The sequence below is a fragment of the Rhinoraja longicauda genome, chromosome 12 (genome assembly GCF_053455715.1).
Source record: "Rhinoraja longicauda isolate Sanriku21f chromosome 12, sRhiLon1.1, whole genome shotgun sequence".
Classification (NCBI taxonomy): Eukaryota; Metazoa; Chordata; class Chondrichthyes; order Rajiformes; family Arhynchobatidae; genus Rhinoraja; species Rhinoraja longicauda.
Window position 1 is genome coordinate 9,998,374 of NC_135964.1, and position 21,135 is coordinate 10,019,508.

At 43.1% G+C, this 21,135-nt stretch overlaps 1 protein-coding gene across 1 annotated transcript in view; it reads right to left on the reverse strand.

The window, feature by feature from the left end:
• mospd2 (motile sperm domain containing 2) overlaps window positions 1-21,135 on the reverse strand; it is a 42,983-nt gene that overhangs the window by 14,578 nt on the left and 7,270 nt on the right. The window contains exons 3-7 of the mRNA XM_078408997.1: window positions 20,959-21,135; window positions 18,492-18,580; window positions 13,290-13,386; window positions 9,289-9,385; window positions 3,908-4,040 (exon numbers count right to left, since the gene is read on the reverse strand). Coding sequence (XP_078265123.1) covers window positions 3,908-4,040; window positions 9,289-9,385; window positions 13,290-13,386; window positions 18,492-18,580; window positions 20,959-21,135 — 593 coding nt within the window. The remainder of the gene's footprint in view (window positions 1-3,907; window positions 4,041-9,288; window positions 9,386-13,289; window positions 13,387-18,491; window positions 18,581-20,958) is intronic.

Below are 21,135 nucleotides of genomic sequence, written 5' to 3' on the forward strand. Positions count from 1 at the left end.
CCTATCCATGTCCTCCAGGGATGCTGCCTGGCCTGCTGAGTTACTCCAGCACTTTGTTTTTTGTACACTAGTATCTGCAATTTCTTGCACCTAAATGGTATCAGTTCATTTTCAATATATCAAAAGATATAAATCCAGTGAACTCATAGCATAAAAGCAATGGCAGTGGTGAAGCAGTACTGTGGCTGCATTACAGTGCCAGAGACCCGGGTTCGATTCTGACTATGGGTGCTGACTGTACAGAGTTTTTACATTCTCCCCGTGACCGGGTGGGTTTTCTCCGGGTGCTCCGGTATCCTCCCAAACTCCAAAAACACAGATTTGTAGGTTAATAGCTTTGGTAAAATTGTAAATTATCCACGGTGTATAGGCTAGTGTGCGGGGATCGCTGGTCGGTAGGAATCAATGGGCCAAAGGGCCCCTTTCCCCACTGTATCTCACAAACGTACACTGAAAAGGCTCAGGCTGGAGGTCTGTGATCGGGGATATGTGTGGAACAGTGTCGTTTGTGATATATATATAAATAACAGGGAGTAAAGGTAGATGGGTTGGTTAGGAAGTTTGCAAATGACACCAAGATTACTGGAGTAATGGACTGTGATGAAGGCTATTAAAGTAAACAGTGAGATGCAGACTAGCTGCAGAAATGGATGGAAAAATGGCAGATGGAGTTTGATTTGTTGCACTTTGGGATGTCACTGATGTAGCGTGATCATGGGTAAGAGTACAAAACTGCCTGAAAAGTGGCAACACGAGTAGATAGTGTGGTAAAGAAGGCATATAGTTTGCTTGGTTTCAAAAATAGGTCTCGGCATTGAGTGTACAAGGGTGGAAGTCATGATGCAGACTTATAGATTAAGCCACATTTGGAGTATTGTGTGCAGTTCTGGTCACCCCATTACAGGACGGATATGGAAAGGGTGCTGGGAAGGTTTACGAGGGTGTTGCCTGGATTAGGGTATCAGAGGTTGGACAGACTTCGATTATTTTGCAGGGAGGTTGCAGGGAGATCTGCACAAGGCATAGATAAGGACCTACGAGCCTCGCTCCACAAATTCCATCAGCATGTGCAGTGCCCTACCAGGGGCTCAAACACACTGGACAAGGTGTACACCAATGTAAAGGACGCCTACAGAGCTCTCCCCTGCCCACCCCTGGGACAATCCGATCACCTCTCACTGTTTCTACTGCCCGCATACAAACCCCTCATCCGCAAGACCAAACCCACAATAAAGACGGTCAAAATATGGCCCGAGAATGCCACCCTACAACTCCAGGACTGCTTTGATCGCACCGACTGGGACCTGTTTGCACAACAGGCCACCTACGGTTCAGAGATAGAGGTAGACTTGGAGGAATACGCATCCACTGTGCTCTCCTACATCAACTGCTGTGTGGAAAATGTCACGGAGGACAAGGTGATAAAGATGTTCCCAAACCGGAAACCCTGGATGAACAAGGAGGTACAGAACCTGCTGAGGGCACGCAACAATGCCTTTAAATCTGGTGACACTTCAGCATACAGTGTTGCCAGATCACACCTAAGCAAAGGTATTAAAAGGGCCAAAGACACCCATAGGCAACGGGTGGAAGACCACTTCAACACCACGGACACCAGAAGCATGTGGCAGGGTGTCAGGGACATCACTGGCTACAAGAGCAGCCCTGCCTGCCCCCACAGCGATATGGCATTGACCAACGAGCTTAACACCTTCTTTGCCCGCTTTGAAACTGGCAAAACCACCTTGAGTGAAAGAACCCCAGCCGAGGCGGTGGGACAGGTCTTGCAACTGAGCACACAGGAGGAACAACGCGCTCTGCAAAGGGTCAACCCACGCAAGGCTGCAGGACCGGATGGTGTTCAAGGAAGGGTACTGAAGGACTGTGCTGAACAGCTGGCTGAGGTATTCACCAAGATCTTTAACCTGTCATTATCTCTGGCTACGGTCCCCAAGTGCCTGAAGTCGGCTATCATAGTTCCGGTGCCGAAAAAAGCAAAGATCTCCAACCTGAACGACTACCGCCCGGTTGCCCTAACGCCGATTGTCATGAAGTGCTTTGAGAGGCTAGTCCTCTCACACATCAAATCCAGCATCCCTGACTCACTGGACCCACATCAATTTGCATACAGGGCAAATAGATCTACAGAGGACGCCATCTCTCTGGCTCTTCACACTGTCCTGACTCACCTAGAGAGACAGGGCACGTACGTGAGGATGCTATTCATAGACTATAGCTCCGCCTTCAACACGGTCATCCCCACCAAGCTCATCACCAAACTCCACCAGCTAGGCCTTAGCTCGTCATTATGTGACTGGATCCTGGACTTCCTGCTGGAACGACCGCAGGCAGTGAGAATGGGCCCGCACCTGTCCTCCACTATCACCCTGAGTACCGGCACACCACAGGGCTGTGTTCTGAGCCCCATGCTCTACTCCCTCTTCACACACGACTGTGTTCCTGCATTCGACACCAACACCATTGTCAAGTTTGCAGATGACACAACGGTGATCGGGCTGATCACCAACGGGGATGAAACAAACTATAGAGCGGAGGTGCAGAACCTGGCGGACTGGTGCTCGGATAACAACCTGTCCCTAAATACCACCAAGACCAAGGAGCTGATCATCAACTTCCGTAGGTCACATAACGGGGAATATGCCCCGATCTCTATCAATGGGGTCAGTGTGGAGAGAGTGTCCAGCTTCAAGTTTCTGGGCACTCACATTTCGGAGGACCTAACATGGTCCAATAACACTGCTGCGCTGGTCAAGAAGGCACAACAAAGACTGTTCTACTTAAGAACACTGAAAAAGTCTGGTCTACCCCAACAGCTGCTGAAGACCTTCTACCGCTGCACCATAGAGAGCATCCTAACGCATGGAATCCCTGTGTGGTACCTCAGCTGCACGGAGGCAGAAAGGAAAGCTCTACAGCGGGTAGTCCATAGAGCTCAGAGGGCCATCGGAACACAGCTACCAGACTTGGAGGGCATCTACAACACACGATGCCTCAGAAAAGCCACCAGCATCCACAAAGACTCTTCACACCCCTGCAACAGTCTGTTCGAACTCCTTCCATCGGGCAGACGATACAAGGCCTTCTATGCCTGCACCTCCAGACTCAGGAACAGCTTCATCCCCAGGGCCATAGCTGCTATGAACCGGTCCTGCTGAGCCGGATGGCCACAACGCATAGATCAACTTGCACTTTACCCTGTCCAAAACTGTTACAACTGTTCGTTTCGTTGGGTTGCTGCTGTCTAAATTACCTAAATTAGTGCATCGTATGGGAGGCGCATTCCCAATCTCGTTGTACCCCTGGGTACAATGACAATAAAGATATATTGTATTGTATTGTATTGTATAAGCTATACAGTTAGAATCTGTTTTCCAGGATGAAAAAAAAAATTCAAAGATTAGAGGGCAGAGCTTAAAGGTGGGTGGGGCAAAGTTTAAAGGAGATGTGTGGAGCACGTTTTTTTTTTACACAGAGAAGGTGACGAGTGTGTGAAATGCACTGCCGGGGATAGTGGTTGAAGCAGATACATTAGGGAATGGAAAGATATGGTTTATGTGCGAGCAGATAAATGCTGGTCCTGGCATCATATTCGGCAGACATTGTGGGCTGAAGGGCCGCTCTTGTGCTGCACTGTTCTATGTACAACAATGTCTGACTCAAGGCAAAATATTAAGTATTTCCTTTTGACATTACCAACAATGAACTAGTTACAATATTCAACATTCTATTATGAATCAGAACTCATTGCTCATTGGTTCTTCACATTTAGAATACCAAAAAATCTAACTGCTGCCATTTACTCAAAGCAATGCACCTCCAGAATACGTGTTAAAAAACAAATAAAAGTGGATCATTCAGGCCAAAAAAACCCCAAATTCTTTATCACCTATGTTCCATCACTTGGTCTCTCACTACTTCTTTCCAGAACTGAGTCAGATCAGGAGGGGCTGCAGCTCCTGCTGCTTGGTTCACCTCCGCTGCCATCACCAAAAACCTGTCCTGTGGAGAGGCCTCAACACCTAGAAAAACAAAAACAGTTTATGGTTGGGCAGCCTGAAATCACAGAAGTACATTGTGTCACTGACACAGTATAAAATATTATGCAATCTAAAATGTTATAGAAGTTAATCATACTTATCATTTTTATCTTATGTACAATATTCTAATACCATGATAACTCTGGATTACACTGAAAAATTGAATTTGAAAAGCAAGTCAAATTTATGACTGCAATCAAACTGTACAACGCCTTCCACTTCTACCCCAGTTGTGGGGTAGACTGACTCACCCCCCCACCCACCCCCCCTGGTCACTTCAATGTCATTATTATTATAATGCACATGACACTTTCAATGCCTTGTAACTGTATTTTTTTTACTGTTGGCAGACCAATTTCCCTCCGGGATAAATAAAGTTGTATTGCATCGTAGCTCAGAGTGAAATCAGCTTTGCAGACTAGAGACATAGAGAATCAGAATTGCAACTCCAATTTGCAGTTTAACGTGGAAATCCTGAACTTACTATTAATGATTTAGTATTCTTCTACAGACTTTGTTGCAACCTTCTTCAGCATAATCAAGTCAATGAGTAATTTGACAAAAGTTTCAAGGTAGTTACAAACATCTCACCATAAAGCATCCTGAAGTGTTATACATTGGGTTATCAAGCCATAATCTATATACTAAAACTCTGGTTTGTTATCTTGTTTGTGACTGAACTTCAGTCAAAACGGTGCACGATAGCGAGACAATTTTAGGCCCACCTCACTTACCATTGTCACCATTGTCACATTGTCTGGTCTACCCCAACAGCTGCTGACGACCTTCTACCGCTGCACCATAGAGAGCATCCTAACGCATGGCATCCCTGTGTGGTACCTCAGCTGCACGGAGGCAGAAAGGAAAGCTCTACAGCGGGTAGTCCATAGAGCTCAGAGGGCCATCGGAACACAGCTACCAGACTTAGAGGGCATCTACAACACACAATGCCTCAGAAAAGCCACCAGCATCCACAAAGACTCTTCACACCCCTGCAACAGTCTGTTCGAACTCCTTCCATCGGGCAGACGATACAAGGCCTTCTACGCCCGCACCTCCAGACTCAGGAACAGCTTCATCCCCAGGGCCATAGCTGCTATGAACCGGTCCTGCTGAGCCGGATGGCCACAAAGCATAGATCAACTTGCACTTTACCCTGTCCAAAACTGTTACAACTGTTTCATTTCGTTGGGTTGCTGCTGTCTAAATTACTTAAATTATTGCATCGTATGGGAGGCGCATTCCCAATCTCGTTGTACCCCTGGGTACAATGACAATAAAGATATATTGTATTGTATTGTATTGTATTTAGTGATAATGCAAGTAGTTTTATTGAAATCGGTGTTATATTTTTAAAGTTATTCACATTTTTAAGTTTAAAAGGAGGGGAGGGGGGAGTGAGGGAGAAGGGAGGGGGGTTGAGGAGGGAGGAGAGGACAGGGTGCTGCACCAATGCAGGAGGGCTTTGGGCCCAGTGGGTCCACTTTGTCTAGTTACTAATAAACCCCCCTAAAAGATCCTTCCTAAAATTGTTCCTTAAGGGAGGAACAGAAATGGTGCTATTGTTTTGTGTATTAAAAATGCAAACAGTCATAATCATGGTCAAAATCCATTTGTCATGGCTTGTTATTAATTGTGCCGGGCATCTCAAAATTTGTTGAATTTTTTCACATTTAAAAATGATCTAAATATAATGCACACATTCTAAGTATTGCTTCATGCTCTAAAATACTCAAAATCCCTTTTCATGCCTGGTTTGCTAGCTAAGAATTCGTTAGTATGATAGGCTCATCAATTAGCATGATGCCATCAATATTGTTGGATTCCATGGACCAACATATTCTGATATTTAACCAAGCCATTTTAAGGATATGTGGTGATAAATATTATGCTCTGTGGGCACTTGCAACTGCATCACAAAAGATCTTTTAGACAGACTTGTGAATATTCTGGGAATGGATGGATATAGATTACATGCAGGCAGTGCAGATTAGTTTAACCTGGCATCATGTTTTACACAGACATGGTAGGCTGAAGGCCTTGTTCCTGTAAACTACAACGTAAACACATTCGGGAGATGTCTGATCTTAATATCTTCCGATCAAACATTAGTAGTTAGGTGCGTGTTTTGTTTGACACAAGCAAAATATGATCAAGTAGCAAAAAAATGTAACTGAATCTTAAGGTTATTCTTAACCAAATCCCAGTTTTTGTTTTAAAAAGGCTTTCACATGGCAAAGATAGACACAAAGTACTGGAGTAACTCAGTGGGTCAGTCCTCAGCATCTCTGGAGAAAAAAGATGGGTAACTTTTTGGTTCAGGACCCCTCTTCAGACTGAGATAAAAAGGTCCCCATATCTCTTGAATCCGCTATCTTTAAGAGCTCTATCCAACTCTCTCTTGAAAGGACACAGAGAAGTGGCCTCCACTGCCTTCTGAGGCAGAGAATTCCACAAATTCACAAATCTCTGGGTGAAAAAGTTTTTCCTCATCTCTGTTCTAAATGGCCTACCCCTTATTCTTACACTGTGGCCCCTGGTTCTGGACGCCCCCAACATCGGGAACATGTTTCCTGCCTCCAGCGTGTCCAATCCCTTAATAATCTTATATGTTTCAATTAGATCCCCTCTCATCATTCTAAATTCCAGTGTGTACAAGCTCAGTCACTCTATTCTTTCAACATATGACAGTCCCACCATCCCGGGAATTAACCTCATGAACTTACGCTGCACTCCCTCAATAGCAAGAATATCCTTCCTCAAATTTGGAGACCAAAACTGCACACAATACTCCAGGTGTGGTCTCACTAGGGCCCTGTACAACTGCAGAAGGACCTCTTTGCTCCTATGCTCAACACCTCTTGTTATGAAGGCCAACATGCCATTAGCTTTCTTCATTGCCTGCTGTATCTGCATGCTTACTTTCAGTGACTGAAGAACAAGGACACCCAGATCTCGTTGTACTTCCCCTTTTCTTAACTTGACACCATTCAGATAATAATCTGCTTTTCTGTTCTTGCCACCTAAGTGGGTAACCTCATTAAACTGCATCTGCCATGCACTCACATTTGTCCAAATCACCCTGCAACCTCATAGCATCTTCCTCATAGTTCACACTACCACCCAGCTTTTTGCTGCAAATTTGCTAATGGTACTTTTAATCCCTTCATCTAAATCATTAATGTATATTGTAAATAACTACGGTCCCAGCACCGAGCCTTGCGGTACCCCACTAGTCACTGCCTGCCATTCTGAAAGGGACCCATTAATCCCTAATCTTTGTTTCCTGTCCGCCAACCAATTTTCTAACCATGTCAGCACCCTATCCCCAATACCATGTGCTCTAACTTTGCCCACTAATCTCCTGTGTGGGACCTTAAAGGCTTTCTGCAAGTCCAGGTACACTACATCACTGGCTCTCCCATGTCCATTTTCCTAGTTACATCCTCAAAAAATTCCAGGAATTCAATGCAGAGTGTGCTCTGTTGCCCGAGGGCATGGCTGGAGCTCCAATACGGGTTGTCAGTTGGCTTAAAGAATTGATCATATAAGTGCGAGCTTAGCAACTCATCTATTACCCAAGTTGAGGAGAACCTGTTCAGCAATTCAGCAAAACACCCTTTCCCCTCAAGATAAACTTTCACTACGCATTATCACCCTGAGTACCGGCACACCACAGGGCTGTGTTCTGAGCCCCATGCTCTACTCCCTATTCACACACGACTGTGTTCCTGCATTCGACACCAACACCATTGTCAAGTTTGCAGACGACACAACGGTGATCGGGCTGATCACCAACGGTGATGAAACAAAATACAGAGCGGAGGTGCAGAACCTGGCGGACTGGTGCTCTGATAACAACCTGTCCCTAAATACCACCAAGACCAAGGAGCTGATCATCAACTTCCGAAGGTCACACAACGGGGAATACGCCTCGATCTTTATCAACGGGGACAGTGTGGAGAGAGTGTCCTGCTTCAAGTTTCTGGGCACTCACATTTCGGAGGACCTAACATGGTCCAATAACACTGCTGCGCTGGTCAAGAAGGCACAGCAATGACTGTTCTACCTAAGAACACTGAAAAAGTCTGGTCTACCCCAACAGCTGCTGACGACCTTCTACCGCTGCACCATAGAGAGCATCCTAACACATGGCATCCCTGTGTGGTACCTCAGCTGCACGGAGGCAGAGAGGAAAGCTCTTCAACGGGTAGTCCATAGAGCTCAGAGGACCATCGGAACACAGCTACCAGCCTTGGAGGGCATCTACAAAACACGGTGCCTCAGAAAAGCCACCAGCATCCGTAAAGACTCTTCACACCACTGCAACAGTCTGTTCGAACTTCTACCATTGGGCAGACGATGCAAGGCCTTCTACGCCCGCACCTCCAGACTCAGGAACAGCTTCAACCCCAGGGCCATAGCTGCTATGAACCGGTCCTGCTGAGCTGGATGGTCACATCGCAGTGAACCGGCACAGATCTACTTGCACTTTATTCTGTTTTATAACTGTTCTAATTTGTTTCATTGGGTTGTTTAAATTAACACTGACTAGCTAATTAATTTATTGCATCGTATGGGAGGTGCATTCCTAATCTCGTTGTACCCCTGTACAATGACAATAAAAATATATTGTATTGTATTGTATTGTTGTCATTTTAAAAGCTAGCTGAACTGAGCATTATATGCATAGCTGCAATTAGTTGGGAATGCTGCGATGAAAGCTTCAGCCAGATGATATACTGATAGCAAAATACATTCATTACTTAAATTCCTTGCATTACTAAACATATTCACTTTTTATTTTTTACATCTAGCAATATGCTTGATAGAGAATAGCAAAGTTCATGATTCAACAATCTATATACTAAAACTCTCGTTTGTTTGTTTATTTGTGATCGAACTACAGCCAAAACGGTAGACGATAGTGCGACAATTTTAGGCCCATCTAATGGTAAAGCAAGTAGTTTTATTGAAATCAGTGTTATATTTTTAAAGTTATTCAAATTTTAAAGTTTAAATCTATCTCCTAGGGAGGGAGGGAGGGGGAGGGAGGTGGGGGGGGTGGGAGGGAGGGGGCATAAGGGGGGTTGAGGGGGAAGGGGAAATGGGGAGAGGAGTAGGAGTAGGAGAAGGAGGAGAAGGTGCTACACCAATGCAGGAGAGGTTTGGGCCCAACGGGTCCACTTGGCCTAGTATCATTTAAACCGCAAGACCTGAAATTTTATACCTCCATGAAGTGATACCAGAATATCCATTGAGGCACCAGGTTCAAAGCTGCCATTACTGGGTTTCACTCTGTATTTATCAGGGGCTGTTGTTCTAACCTGGATTAGAAAAAAACAAGGATGAGGATATAAACATTACCCCAATTTTGTTCCACTTTGGGAATCACAAAATATGTCATCATCCTATCTAAAAATAATTAATGAAAGAAATTTAAAATAAAACAGATTCAACATTTGATTTGGAGGTTAGAAAATAATTAAAAATAGAACTATGAATTTGCTGCAATTTAAAAAAAAATCAATGCAGTTATTTGAATTAAATTTTAACTTACAGAATATTGAGCTCGGAGTAATTTGAATACATCTTAGATCAAACAATTGTAAATGAAACAGATTCATTTCCATTCCAAAGATTTAAGAATACTTAGAACAACATTCACTTCCACTGTCTCCCTCCCATACTGATCTCATTACCTCTGGTGATCTCCCTTCTCACAGCCTTCAACGTTACAATTCTCTGGACTAGACAATAGACAATAGACAATAGACAATAGGTGCAGGAGTAGGCCATTCAGCCCTTCGAGCCAGCACCGCCATTCAATGCGATCATGGCTGATCACTCAATCAGTACCCCGTTCCTGCCTTCTCCCCATACCCCCTCACTCCGCTATCCTCAAGAGCTCTATCCAGCTCTCTCTTGAAAGCATCCAACGAACTGGCCTCCACTGCCTTCTGAGGCAGAGAATTCCACACCTTCACCACCCTCTGACTGAAAAAGTTCTTCCTCATCTCCGTTCTAAATGGCCTACCCCTTATTCTCAAACTGTGGCCCCTTGTTCTGGACTCCCCTAACATTGGGAACATGTTATCTGACTACTATTGCCCATTCCTATCTCCTTCTGAAAATCCAAACATGAATGCTCTGGCAGGCTTATTGTTTCTGCCAGCACCTGTCCCACAAAACACATCTCTAAATACCTTGATTCCTTCCTATCCCCCCCCCCCCCCCCCCCCCCCCGGTCAGTCCCTTCTGAACGACATCAGAGACACCTATCAAACTTCAATAACTTTCAATTCCTAAGCCCATACTGCCTTTTTGTTTTACCATGAACGTCCAGTCTTTTTAAACCTCCCCCTGGATCTTGCTTTAACAGAGATCCAATCAGTTCCCCTCTAATATGCTCACTTTCTTCAAGTTCTTCAAGTTAAAGGAGTAGCATGGACACTTGCATGGGTCCCAGCTTAGCCTGCCTTTTTGCTGGTTCCATGGAGCAGTCCTTACCCCCAGGATACACTGGCACCATCCCCCAACTCTTTCTTTGCTGCCCTGACGACTGCAGTGGGGCTGCCTCCTGCACAATTTGCTGATTTTATTAACTTTACCACTAACTTCCTCTCTGCCCTCAAATTCACTGATAACTCCCTCCCTTTCTCGATTTCTATCACCATCAGAGGGCAGACTATCGACTGACATCTATTTAAAACCCACCGACCCTCACAATTATAAGAACTACGCCTCGTCCAACTTCTCCTCTTGCAAAGATGCCACTTCTACTCTCAATTTTTCCGTGCCCATAGCATCTGCGCGCAAGACGAGGCTTTCCATTATAGGACATCCAAGAAAATAACTTTTGTTGGCAAAATGGGGTTCCTCCTCTGTGGTTGTAGATGGATCTGTCACCAGTGTCCCATAGTTCTGCTCTTGCTCCCACTCCCCCCAGACAGAACAAGGATAGTTTCCCTGCTGCTTACTTTACACATCAGCACCCAAATCCCAAGATGTCATAATTCTCCAACATTTCCGCCACCTTCAAAAGAATCCTACCACTGGTCATATCTTCCCATCCCCATCCCTGTTCAGCTTTCTGTAGAGACCACTCATTCTGCAACTCATTGATTCACTCATCCCTTCCCACCGAAACCTTCCCCCCCCCCTCCCCAGGTACTTTCCCCTGCAATTGCAGATGTAACACATACTCCTATATATTCTTCCTTGCATCCAGCCAGAGACCCCTGCATCAATTCCAGACGAGATTCACGTGCACCTCCTCTAACCTCATCTACTTCATTTGGTGTTCCTGATGCAGCCTCCTTTACATCGGTTAGACCAAGTGTATACGAAGTAACTGTTTCACTGAACCTGCGTTCAGCCCGCCAAGGCCTGTGGACTTCCCAGGTGCTAAACATTTTGTAGGTTAATAGGGCTTGTAGATTAATTGGGCTTCGTAATTGCCCCTTTTCTGTAGGGTGAGAAATGGGGTAACATACAACTAATGTGAACGGGTAATTCATCAAGCCACATGGACTCAATGGGCTGAAGGACATGTTTTCATGCTGTCTCTTTCAATCAATCAATCTAATCATTTTAATTCCCCTCCCATTGCCATTCCGATCTTTCTGCCCTGCACCGCCTGTAGTGTCAAATTGAGGACAGAGCAAACTGGAGGAACAGCACCTCATATTCTGCTTGGGCAGCTCCCAACCAAGCAGTATGAACACTGAATTCTGTTCAGCGGGCTCAGCGGTAGAGTTGCTGCCTTACAGTGCCAGAGACCAAGGTTGAATCCTGACAATGGGCACGGTCTTCAGGGACTCCCTGTGACCGCATGGGCTTGCTCTGGGTACTCCGCTTACCTCCGACATTCCAAAGACGTGCAGGATGTAGGCTAATTGGTTTCTGTAAATTGCCCCAGGCATGTTGGATGCAAAACTGGGATAACATATAACTAGTGTGCAGGTGATCATTGGTCGGCGTGCTCTATGGGCCGAAGGGCCTATTTCTATGCTGTATCTCTCAACCAAATCCTACCCCATCAGTCTGAAGAAGGGTCTCGACCCGAAACATCACCCATTCCTTCTCTCCAGAGACGCTGCCTAACCCGCTGAGTTACTCCAGCATTTTGTGTCTACCTTCGACTTAAACTAGCATCTGCAGTTTTTCTTCCTACACATCTTGCCCTCCACTGCGAATTCTCAAGGTATGTCTACTTGAAGGACTCTCTTCGACGAGAGTTTAGCAACATCCTCTCACTGCTCCCCCCCGTGATTCTCTGACTACATCCTATCTTTATCCTGCCCCCTTCCCTGACATAAGTCTGAAGAAGGGTCTCAACCCAAAACGTCACCCATTCCTTCTCTCCAGAAATGCTGCCTGACCTGCTGAGTTACTCCAGCATTTTGTGTATACCCCTGTATTCGTCCCTCTCTTCCGTGTTTCCACTAATTTCTCCCACAACCCTCCCCTTATCGCTTCTTCTGACTTCAAATTTCACTCCTTTCCTTATCTTACAGCCTTTTGTCTTCTTTTCATCTCTGGCCTTTGTCCACCCATCTGTCCAACAAAACTCCCATTATCTGTCGTCACCTATCACTTTCCAGACTTCCTGCCACCCGCCTCTTTTCCAGCTTTCTCCACAATACTACAATTAATCTGAAGAGGGATCTTGACCCAAAACATCACCTAGCAATGTTCTCCAGAGATGCTGAGTTAGTCCAGCACCTTGTGTATTTTGTCTTAAAAGTACTTGTATGGCTAAGTCCTGTTGGAGCATATTATGCAACATGGTTGAATATTAATCGTCATCTGTGTTATCTGCACAGGATCATTTCTTCTAGCCACTTGTCAGATTCCTTCCTCACCATCAAATAAAAGTCCATCATAAGTTAATGGCAAAGAGGTACAAGTCAGGAGGGATTGATCCTGGGAGTCCATCATTGACTCCAGATTCTGAAATCTCAAGGCATCAGATTAGATATGGACAAGGAAACATCCTGCTGGTGGCATCTTATTATCCTAAAGAATCAATTGATAGTTGTCCATTAGAAATGAATATAGGGAAGTATATAAACGGAACCCATAATTCTTTTAAACTAATAAAATAACTTTTATTGTACAGTTAAGGAAATTAGTTGCAACTGTAGCAAAAACATCTCTTAAAGACAGTTATTTTTTTTATATCATACTGAATGATACATTATTCCATGCCAAACTAAAAGAACTTACCTTGAAAGCAACAGAGCTCTTTGTCACATTGGTCAGAACTATCAAACATTTTGTTTCTCCACTTTCTTTGGAGCCAAAGTGAATTTCTTCAGCAGGACTATATTTCAAACAAAAAAAGCAAGCTGATGGGACTAAGTATGATATGTTGGACACAAAAAATTGATTACACATGCTGGCATCTGCAACACTGACCTCGATACTATTTACCATGAAATAAAAGCGCTTGAAAAGGAAATGCACCACCATTACCCAGTCCGGTTTGTGCAAAGGGTGACAGTGATGCATTTTCTTTCCTAAAGCATTTATTTCATAGAAAATAGTGTTAAGGTCAATGCTATAGATGTGGATGAAAATTAAATACCATAGAGCTATAGAGCACTGAAACAGGCCCTTTGGCACAACCATCCATACCGTTCAAGGTTCCCCAACTAAGCGAGTCCCATTACCCCGCATTTGGCCCATATCCTTCTAAACCTTTCCGATCTGCCTACCTGTCCAAATGTCTTTTAAATGTTGTTATCGTGCCTGCCGCAAATACCTAATCTGGCAGCCCATTTCATATACCCTCTATCCTCCGAGTGAAAAAGTTGCCCCTCGGGTTCCTGCTAAGTCTTTCTTCTCACACCTTAAACCTGTGCCCTCTTGATTCCCCTACACTGGTTAAAAGACTACATTCAATTTCCTTCATGATTTTATACTCCTTTATAAGTTAACCCCTTGGACTTGATTCCTTGGAGGAAACGGAGGCTGTTTGTCAATCTCACCATATAGGTCCGGCGCCAAAGTCCTAGCAGCATCAGAAATCCTCTCTGCACTCTTTCCAACTTAATGAGATCCTTCCTACAGCAGGGTGACCAGAACAGAACACAATACTCCAAATGTAGCCTCACCAACATTTTGTAACTGTAACATAACACCCCTACATCTATACTCAAGAACCCTGACTGATGAAGGCCTATATACTAAAAGCCTTCTTTACCATCCCATCTCCCCATAACCCCACTTTCAGGGAACTGTGCACATGTACTCCTAGATCCCTCTGCCCTAACATTCACTGTTAAGATCCTGCCCTGGTTTGACCCCAAAATACAACACTTCATATTTATCTGCATTGAACTCAATGAACCATTCTTTAGCCCACATGATCAAGATTCTGTTGTACTTTTTGATAACCATCTTCTATGATACCACTATTTTAGTATCATCTTAAAACTTATTAATTGCTGATATGTGCCACAACCAGCAATGGCTCCAGCACCGATTCCAGCCTCAAGCCTCCAGTCTGAGAAACAACCTTCCACCAACACTGTCTGCTTCCTTCCTTGAAACCAATTCTGTATCCAGGCAGTTCTCCCTGGATGACATGCAATCTAACCTTCCACAGCAGCCTACCATTAGGAACCTTATCAAAGGGTTTGACGAGAGCAAAGAATGTATTCTCAGTTGAGGACGCCTGATAGTCAACATAATAACAAACTTAAAAACCAAGTCCTGAAAGATGAAACCACCACCAAAACGACCAGGATAGAACAAAAGGAAAATTCAGCTTGACCTCAGCCTCACCAATCTATCTGCTGTAGATGCAGTTGCCCATGACAACAAAGGTATATGTGACCATTGCAAAGACCTGACCTCAAACAGAATTTATTCTCCAATCTGACCTACTTGCTGAGCTCCAGATTCCAAACAGTTAGAAGATTCCTGCGGCTAGCATGAATGTTAAGCAGATACTAATAACTAAATAGACACAAGAAACTGCAGATGCGGGTTTACAAGAAAAGACAAAGTGTTGGAGTAGCTCAGGCTTCTCTGGAGAACACGGGATAAATGATGCTTTGGGTTGGAACCCTTCTTCAGACTCGTACAGAGAGAGGGCCTCAACATCTTCCAGGTGGGAGAGGAGGTGTAAAGGGACTGGACGTCTAAGGTAAAGACGAATCAATGGGGAACTAGAAATTGAAAGTTACAGAAGAGTTAAGGACATTTGAGGTGTCTCAGATGTATGTAGAAAGGGACTGGACAAGGGTGGATATGCTGGAATCAAGGTACTTGGAGATTAGTTCTGTGGGGTAGAAGCAGGCAAAAACAATGGGTCTGCCAAAGCAGTCCTGCTAATGGATTCTGGGAAGGAGATAGAAGTGGGCAGAGCAGGTCTGTCGAGCAATAAGTTTGGAGGCTGTGGTAGGTCAAAGGTGCTGAGATCGGAAACTGTTTGGGAGATGATGGCTTGGTGATTAACTGAGCAGTCATGGTCAAGGGGTAGGTATAAGGAGGTAGATGGGCTGGTTAGTAAGATTGCAGAAGACACCAAGATTGCTGAGTTTGTGGACAGCAAAGGTGGCTGTCAAAAAATTCAGAGGGATATAGATCAGCTAGAGAAATGGTGGAGAAATGACTGATGGAGCTTAACCCAAAAATGTGTGAGTTGTTGCTCTGCGAGGTCGAATGTAAGGGAGATATATATATGGTAGATGGCAAGACCCTTTAACAGCATTGATATGCAGAGGACTCTTGAGGTCTATATCCAAAATTCCTTGAAAGTGGGAACAAACAAAGAGTGGCGAAGAAGGTGTATGGTATGCCTGCCTTCAATGGTTGGGGCATTGGGACTTCAGTTAGGAAGTCATGATGCAGCTCTACGACTTTGGTTAGGCAGCATTTGGAGTACTGCAGGCATTTCTGGTTACTCCATTACAGGAAGGATGCGGAGGCTTTGGAGAGAAAACAGAAGTGGTTTACCAGAATACTACCTGGATTAGGTGGCCGTAGCTACAAGGAGAAGTTGTACAAACTTGGATTGTTTTCTCTGGAATGCCAGAGGTTAAGGGTAGACCTGACATAAGTCCCTTTCTTCCTGCTCATCGATGCCTATAATTATAAACTGCACAATTTTCTCTGCCTTTTTCCTTCACTTCTTTTAATTAAGTTCTAAATTTACTTTAAAAGCAAACAAAATTAGTTAAGGATACAGATGCTCAATTGCCAGTAATCCACTGACATGGATAGAGTTTAGTTTTATAGTTTAGAAATAGGCCGTGGAAACAAGGTCTTCGGCCCATCGAGTCCATGCCAACGATTGATCAGCAGTTTTATGTTATCCCACTTCCGCATCCTACACACTAGGGGCAATTTACAACAGCCAACTAACCTTCATACCTGCACGTCTTTGGGTTGTGGGAGGAATCCAGAATGTACAAAATCCACACACACAGCCCCCCCATGGTCAGGATCGTACCCGGCTCTGTGAGGCAGCACCTCTACACTATGCCACTGTACCACCCAAAGAAAAGGTTTAGAGGGATAAGGGCCAAACACAGGCAGGTGAGACTGTGTGTAGATGGGCATCTTGGTCGGCACAGGCCGGTTAGGCTGAAGGGCCTATTTTCATGCTGCATGACAACCCAATTCCAAATCCAAATACATTAATTCAAGCAATCAAAATGATCTAATCACTATAAATTACTGGCTTCATGGTACAATATGTCGATTAATTTTGTTATCAAAGGATCTATTTGGAAGTAAGAATAGAAAGGCAGATTATTATCTGAATGGTGTCAAGTTAGGAAGAGGGGATGTTCAACGAGATCTGGGTGTCCTAGTGCATCAGTCACTGAAAGGAAGCATGCAGGTACAGCAGGCAGTGAAGAAAGCCAATGGAATGTTGGCCTTCGTAACAAGAGGAGTTGAGTATAGGAGCAAAGAGGTCCTTCTACAGTTGTACCGGGCCCTGGTGAGACCGCACCTGGAGTACTGTGTGCAGTTTTGGTCTCCAAATTTGAGGAAGGATATTCTTTTTTTTTTGAAAGATAAATTTTTATTGGTACATAACCTGTTTACATCTTTACAGTCATACATTTTTAAATTGATAATATTGTCAATTATTATTATATTGTCTCCAATACCTTTTGCCCCTTTTTTTTTATTTTTTAAACTAGATAGAGCTAAAGAAATAGATGAAGTAAAGAAAGAAGAGAGAGAAGAAAAATAAAAACAAAAACAAATTTAAAAAAAAAAAAAAAGATAAGGAAAAAGTTAGTTAAAGAAGAATGGAAAAATTTATTAAAATAACAAAAACTTCATTCGAGATATATTCATACATTTCAAAGTATAGCATTTCATCCATTCTTTAGTCCGAGTGCTAGTCAGGTTCCTGTGCTGAACTATTCTGACCCTTTAAGTAATCAATAAAAGGAGACCATGTTCCAATGAATAATTCCTGTTTGTCCAACAGGGAAAATCTGATTCTTTCCACGTTTAAGGTCTCCGTCATTTCTATAATCCACATTTTGATTGTGGGGGCCGTAGTGCCTTTCCAAAATTTTAGAATTAATTTTTTTCCTGTTATTAAACTATAATCAATAAAGTTTCTTTGTGTTGTTCTAAATGTTTGATTTAATTCTAATATTCCGAGTATAATTAATTTTGGATCTGGGTCCAATTGTGTGCTGGTTACTTTAGATATTATGCTAAAAATATTTACCCAGAATTTTTTAATTTTTATACAGTTATGACAGAGGAAGGATATTCTTGCTATTGAGGGCGTGCAGCGTAGGTTCACTAGGTTAATTCCCGGAATGGCGGGACTGTCGTATGTTGAAAGGCTGGAGCAATTAGGCTTGTATACACTGGAATTTAGAAGGATGAGGGGGGATCTTATTGAAACATATAAGATAATTAGGGGATTGGACACATTAGAGGCAGGAAACATGTTCCCAATGTTGGGGGAGTCCAGAACAAGGGGCCACAGTTTAAGAATAAGGGGTAGGCCATTTAGAACGGAGATGAGGAAGAACTTTTTCAGTCAGAGAGTGGTGAAGGTGTGGAATTCTCTGCCTCAGAAGGCAGTGGAGGCCAGTTCGTTGGATGCTTTCAAGAGAGAGCTGGATAGAGCTCTTAAGGATAGCGGAGTGAGCGGGTATGGGGAGAAGGCAGGAACGGGGTACTGATTGAGAGTGATCAGCCATGATCGCATTGAATGGTGGTGCTGGCTCGAAGGGCTGAATGGCCTACTCCTGCACCTATTGTCTATTGTCTATTGTCTAAAGGGATCAGAGGGTATGGAGAGAAGGCAGGTACAGGTTACTAAGCTGGATGATCAGCCATTATCATATTGAATGGCGGTGCAGGCTCGAAGGGCCGAATGGCCTACTCCTGCACCTATTTTCTATGTTTTCTATGTTTCTATAAATATAGCAAAAATACCTTATATGCAACAATGATCCTCTAAAGACAGTTTGTGGTTTCTTTAGCGATTTTATCTTCAAATCTGGCCAGTCACTATCCACGGAAACCTGCATATAAAACAAACAGACCTTAATTGAAGACAAAGTCATTCATTTCATTCAATTGTGCTCTATTTCTGTACATAAACAAATAAATATGCAAAAATTCTAGACAAATGTTAAAACAAATTAAGAGAAAATTAACCGTAGTGAAAAAATATCACAATTGAAGCAACATTCAAATGATTTTGAAAAGGTGAAATTATACAGCATTACAAGATGAATATGTACTCAGATGATTTTACAGCAATAAAAGTCAGAACAGGAATCAGCATATCTTAACCCAAGCACCAGGTGGAAACTGAGATGGTCACGGAGATACTCAGGTGTCTAGTTCTACCTGCCTGCATTTGGACCATCTCTCTCTAAACCTGTCCTATCCATGTACCTGTCCAAATGTTTCTTAAACATTGTGTTACTACCTGCCTCAATTACCTCCTCCGGCAGCTTGTTCCATACATCCACCACTCTCTTTGTGAAAAAGTTACCCTTCAGGTTTCTATTAAATCTTTTCTCCCTCAACTTAAGCCTATGTCCTCTGGTTCTTGATTCAGCATCCTTTGATAATCTGTCTACATATCTGTTCCTCTATCTCTTGCCTGCTATTGGGGGACCTATAGTACAATCCCACTAGAGTGCTTGTACCTTTCTTAGTTCCAAGCTCCACACATACCTCCTCAGTGGACGATCCTCTCCGAGTGCCAATGTGAGAGTGTCGTTGACCAGTAGAACAACTCCTCCACCTCTTTTCCTTCCCTCTCGATAATGTGCAAAACATCGATACCCTGAAACATTGAGCTGCCAGTCATGTCCCACCTGCAACTACTTTTCCACAATGGTCACACCATCATAGCCCCAAGCATCAATCCAGGCTCCAAGTTCATCTGCTTTCTCCTCAATACGCTTTGCAATGAGATAAACACACTTCAGCCCATCAATGTCATCATATTCCTTCACCTGTCCCTACCTGTCCTTCCTTTGAGACTTATTGGTCTTGACCTCCATATTCCCATCTCTCCTTCCAATTTCTGACCTACTACTATGGTTTCATCCTCCCCTCCCCCATTTCAATGCAACAACATTAAAATAGAAGTCTTCCATTTGGGCAAATATGCATGAACATTGCACTTTTTAAACCATTAGTGCTCAAATGATTTTTACTTACAGCAAGTGGGGTTAAATTAAACACATCATAAAAAAATCTATTGTTTGAATACCTTGAATACTGAATAAAAGCCACCAGGTCAGATGCTTTAACAAAGGCTGCCATTCCACTGTGTTTTTTAAAAATTAAATCTACACACAAGTTTTAATAATATATAAATGTTAAAATTTAAATCTTTCTTTCTTTTGAGGTCGAGATGCTCAGAAAATATTCTGTTTTCTTCAGCTCAGAATCAAATTGGAAGACCCAAAATGTATTTGGGGGCATTGCAATTAAGAAGCGATATGGGAGATTTGTCTACTTGAAATAATATAGGCTGTTAGAAACATCATTTTCTGGTGTATTAAATTCACCACATTCCACTTTTGACTTGTCTCATTGTTCCCTGCAGCTGGAACTTTATACCAGTTTTTAAAAGATGAAATGGAACAGTGTGCTTCTAAGTCAGGCACTTCGCTACCCCCTGTTGTGATCTTACTGCTTTTAACAGGTCCACAATCCTCATTCATTCATTTTCTTAGTACATTTATAAAAATATTTGGTTTTAGTCTGAGTCACTGAAAGGTTCTCCATATTGACCATATGGACCATTTCATCTCCATAAATCTTTATGAAATCATTTGCTGTTTTCATAACTTCTCATTATGTAAATTTGTCCATGCATGTGCAATTTTTTAATATTTCAGCTCTGACCTTGTTTTTTGGCCACTGCTGCTCAACCATATCTTACCTTTTCAAACAAAAAGGGGCAACACATGCTAGTTATACACCAGACCTCAAATCTTTCTGAATCTCCAAATCTCTCTGGAAAAACTATTGATACAAGAAAATATATTGTTTATAAGTGTTAATGGATAACCTTTTGATTTGGGCTATTGAAAAGCAGAAGTCTTAGAGAATTACACTTTTTATTTAATTCATGGATTAGTTTTTCCAATTATTGGGGAGGCCAATGTCACACAATCCAATACTGCTGAATGCTGAAGACTTTCATCCATCCATTTCTTCTCACATGCTTGTTCTCAATTTGGCTTCCTAACTAACAGCAACCTATTATTACTATATCGACCCAAAGATAAGCATCGTAAAGTGTACAAAATGATGCAATAAACAAATCTCAGATTGGTGGGAAAAGGACCACAGTCCTGTAATATCAATAATCACTGATTTGAAATTATCTGGTTTAGCCAAGCAACAATTGAAGCAAAATGTAACGTTCTACCTTTTTAGGTTTCTGCAAAGATTCTTCACTGTGGTTGGCATCAACAGTTTCTTTGCAGTTTCCGTTTCCTTTTTCTTTATCATCCAATTCATCTTCACCTAGGATTGGGCCATTTTCACATAGGGGCGTTTGAAAATCATCATCTGGTAATGGCGGATAGCTATATTTAAAAGGATC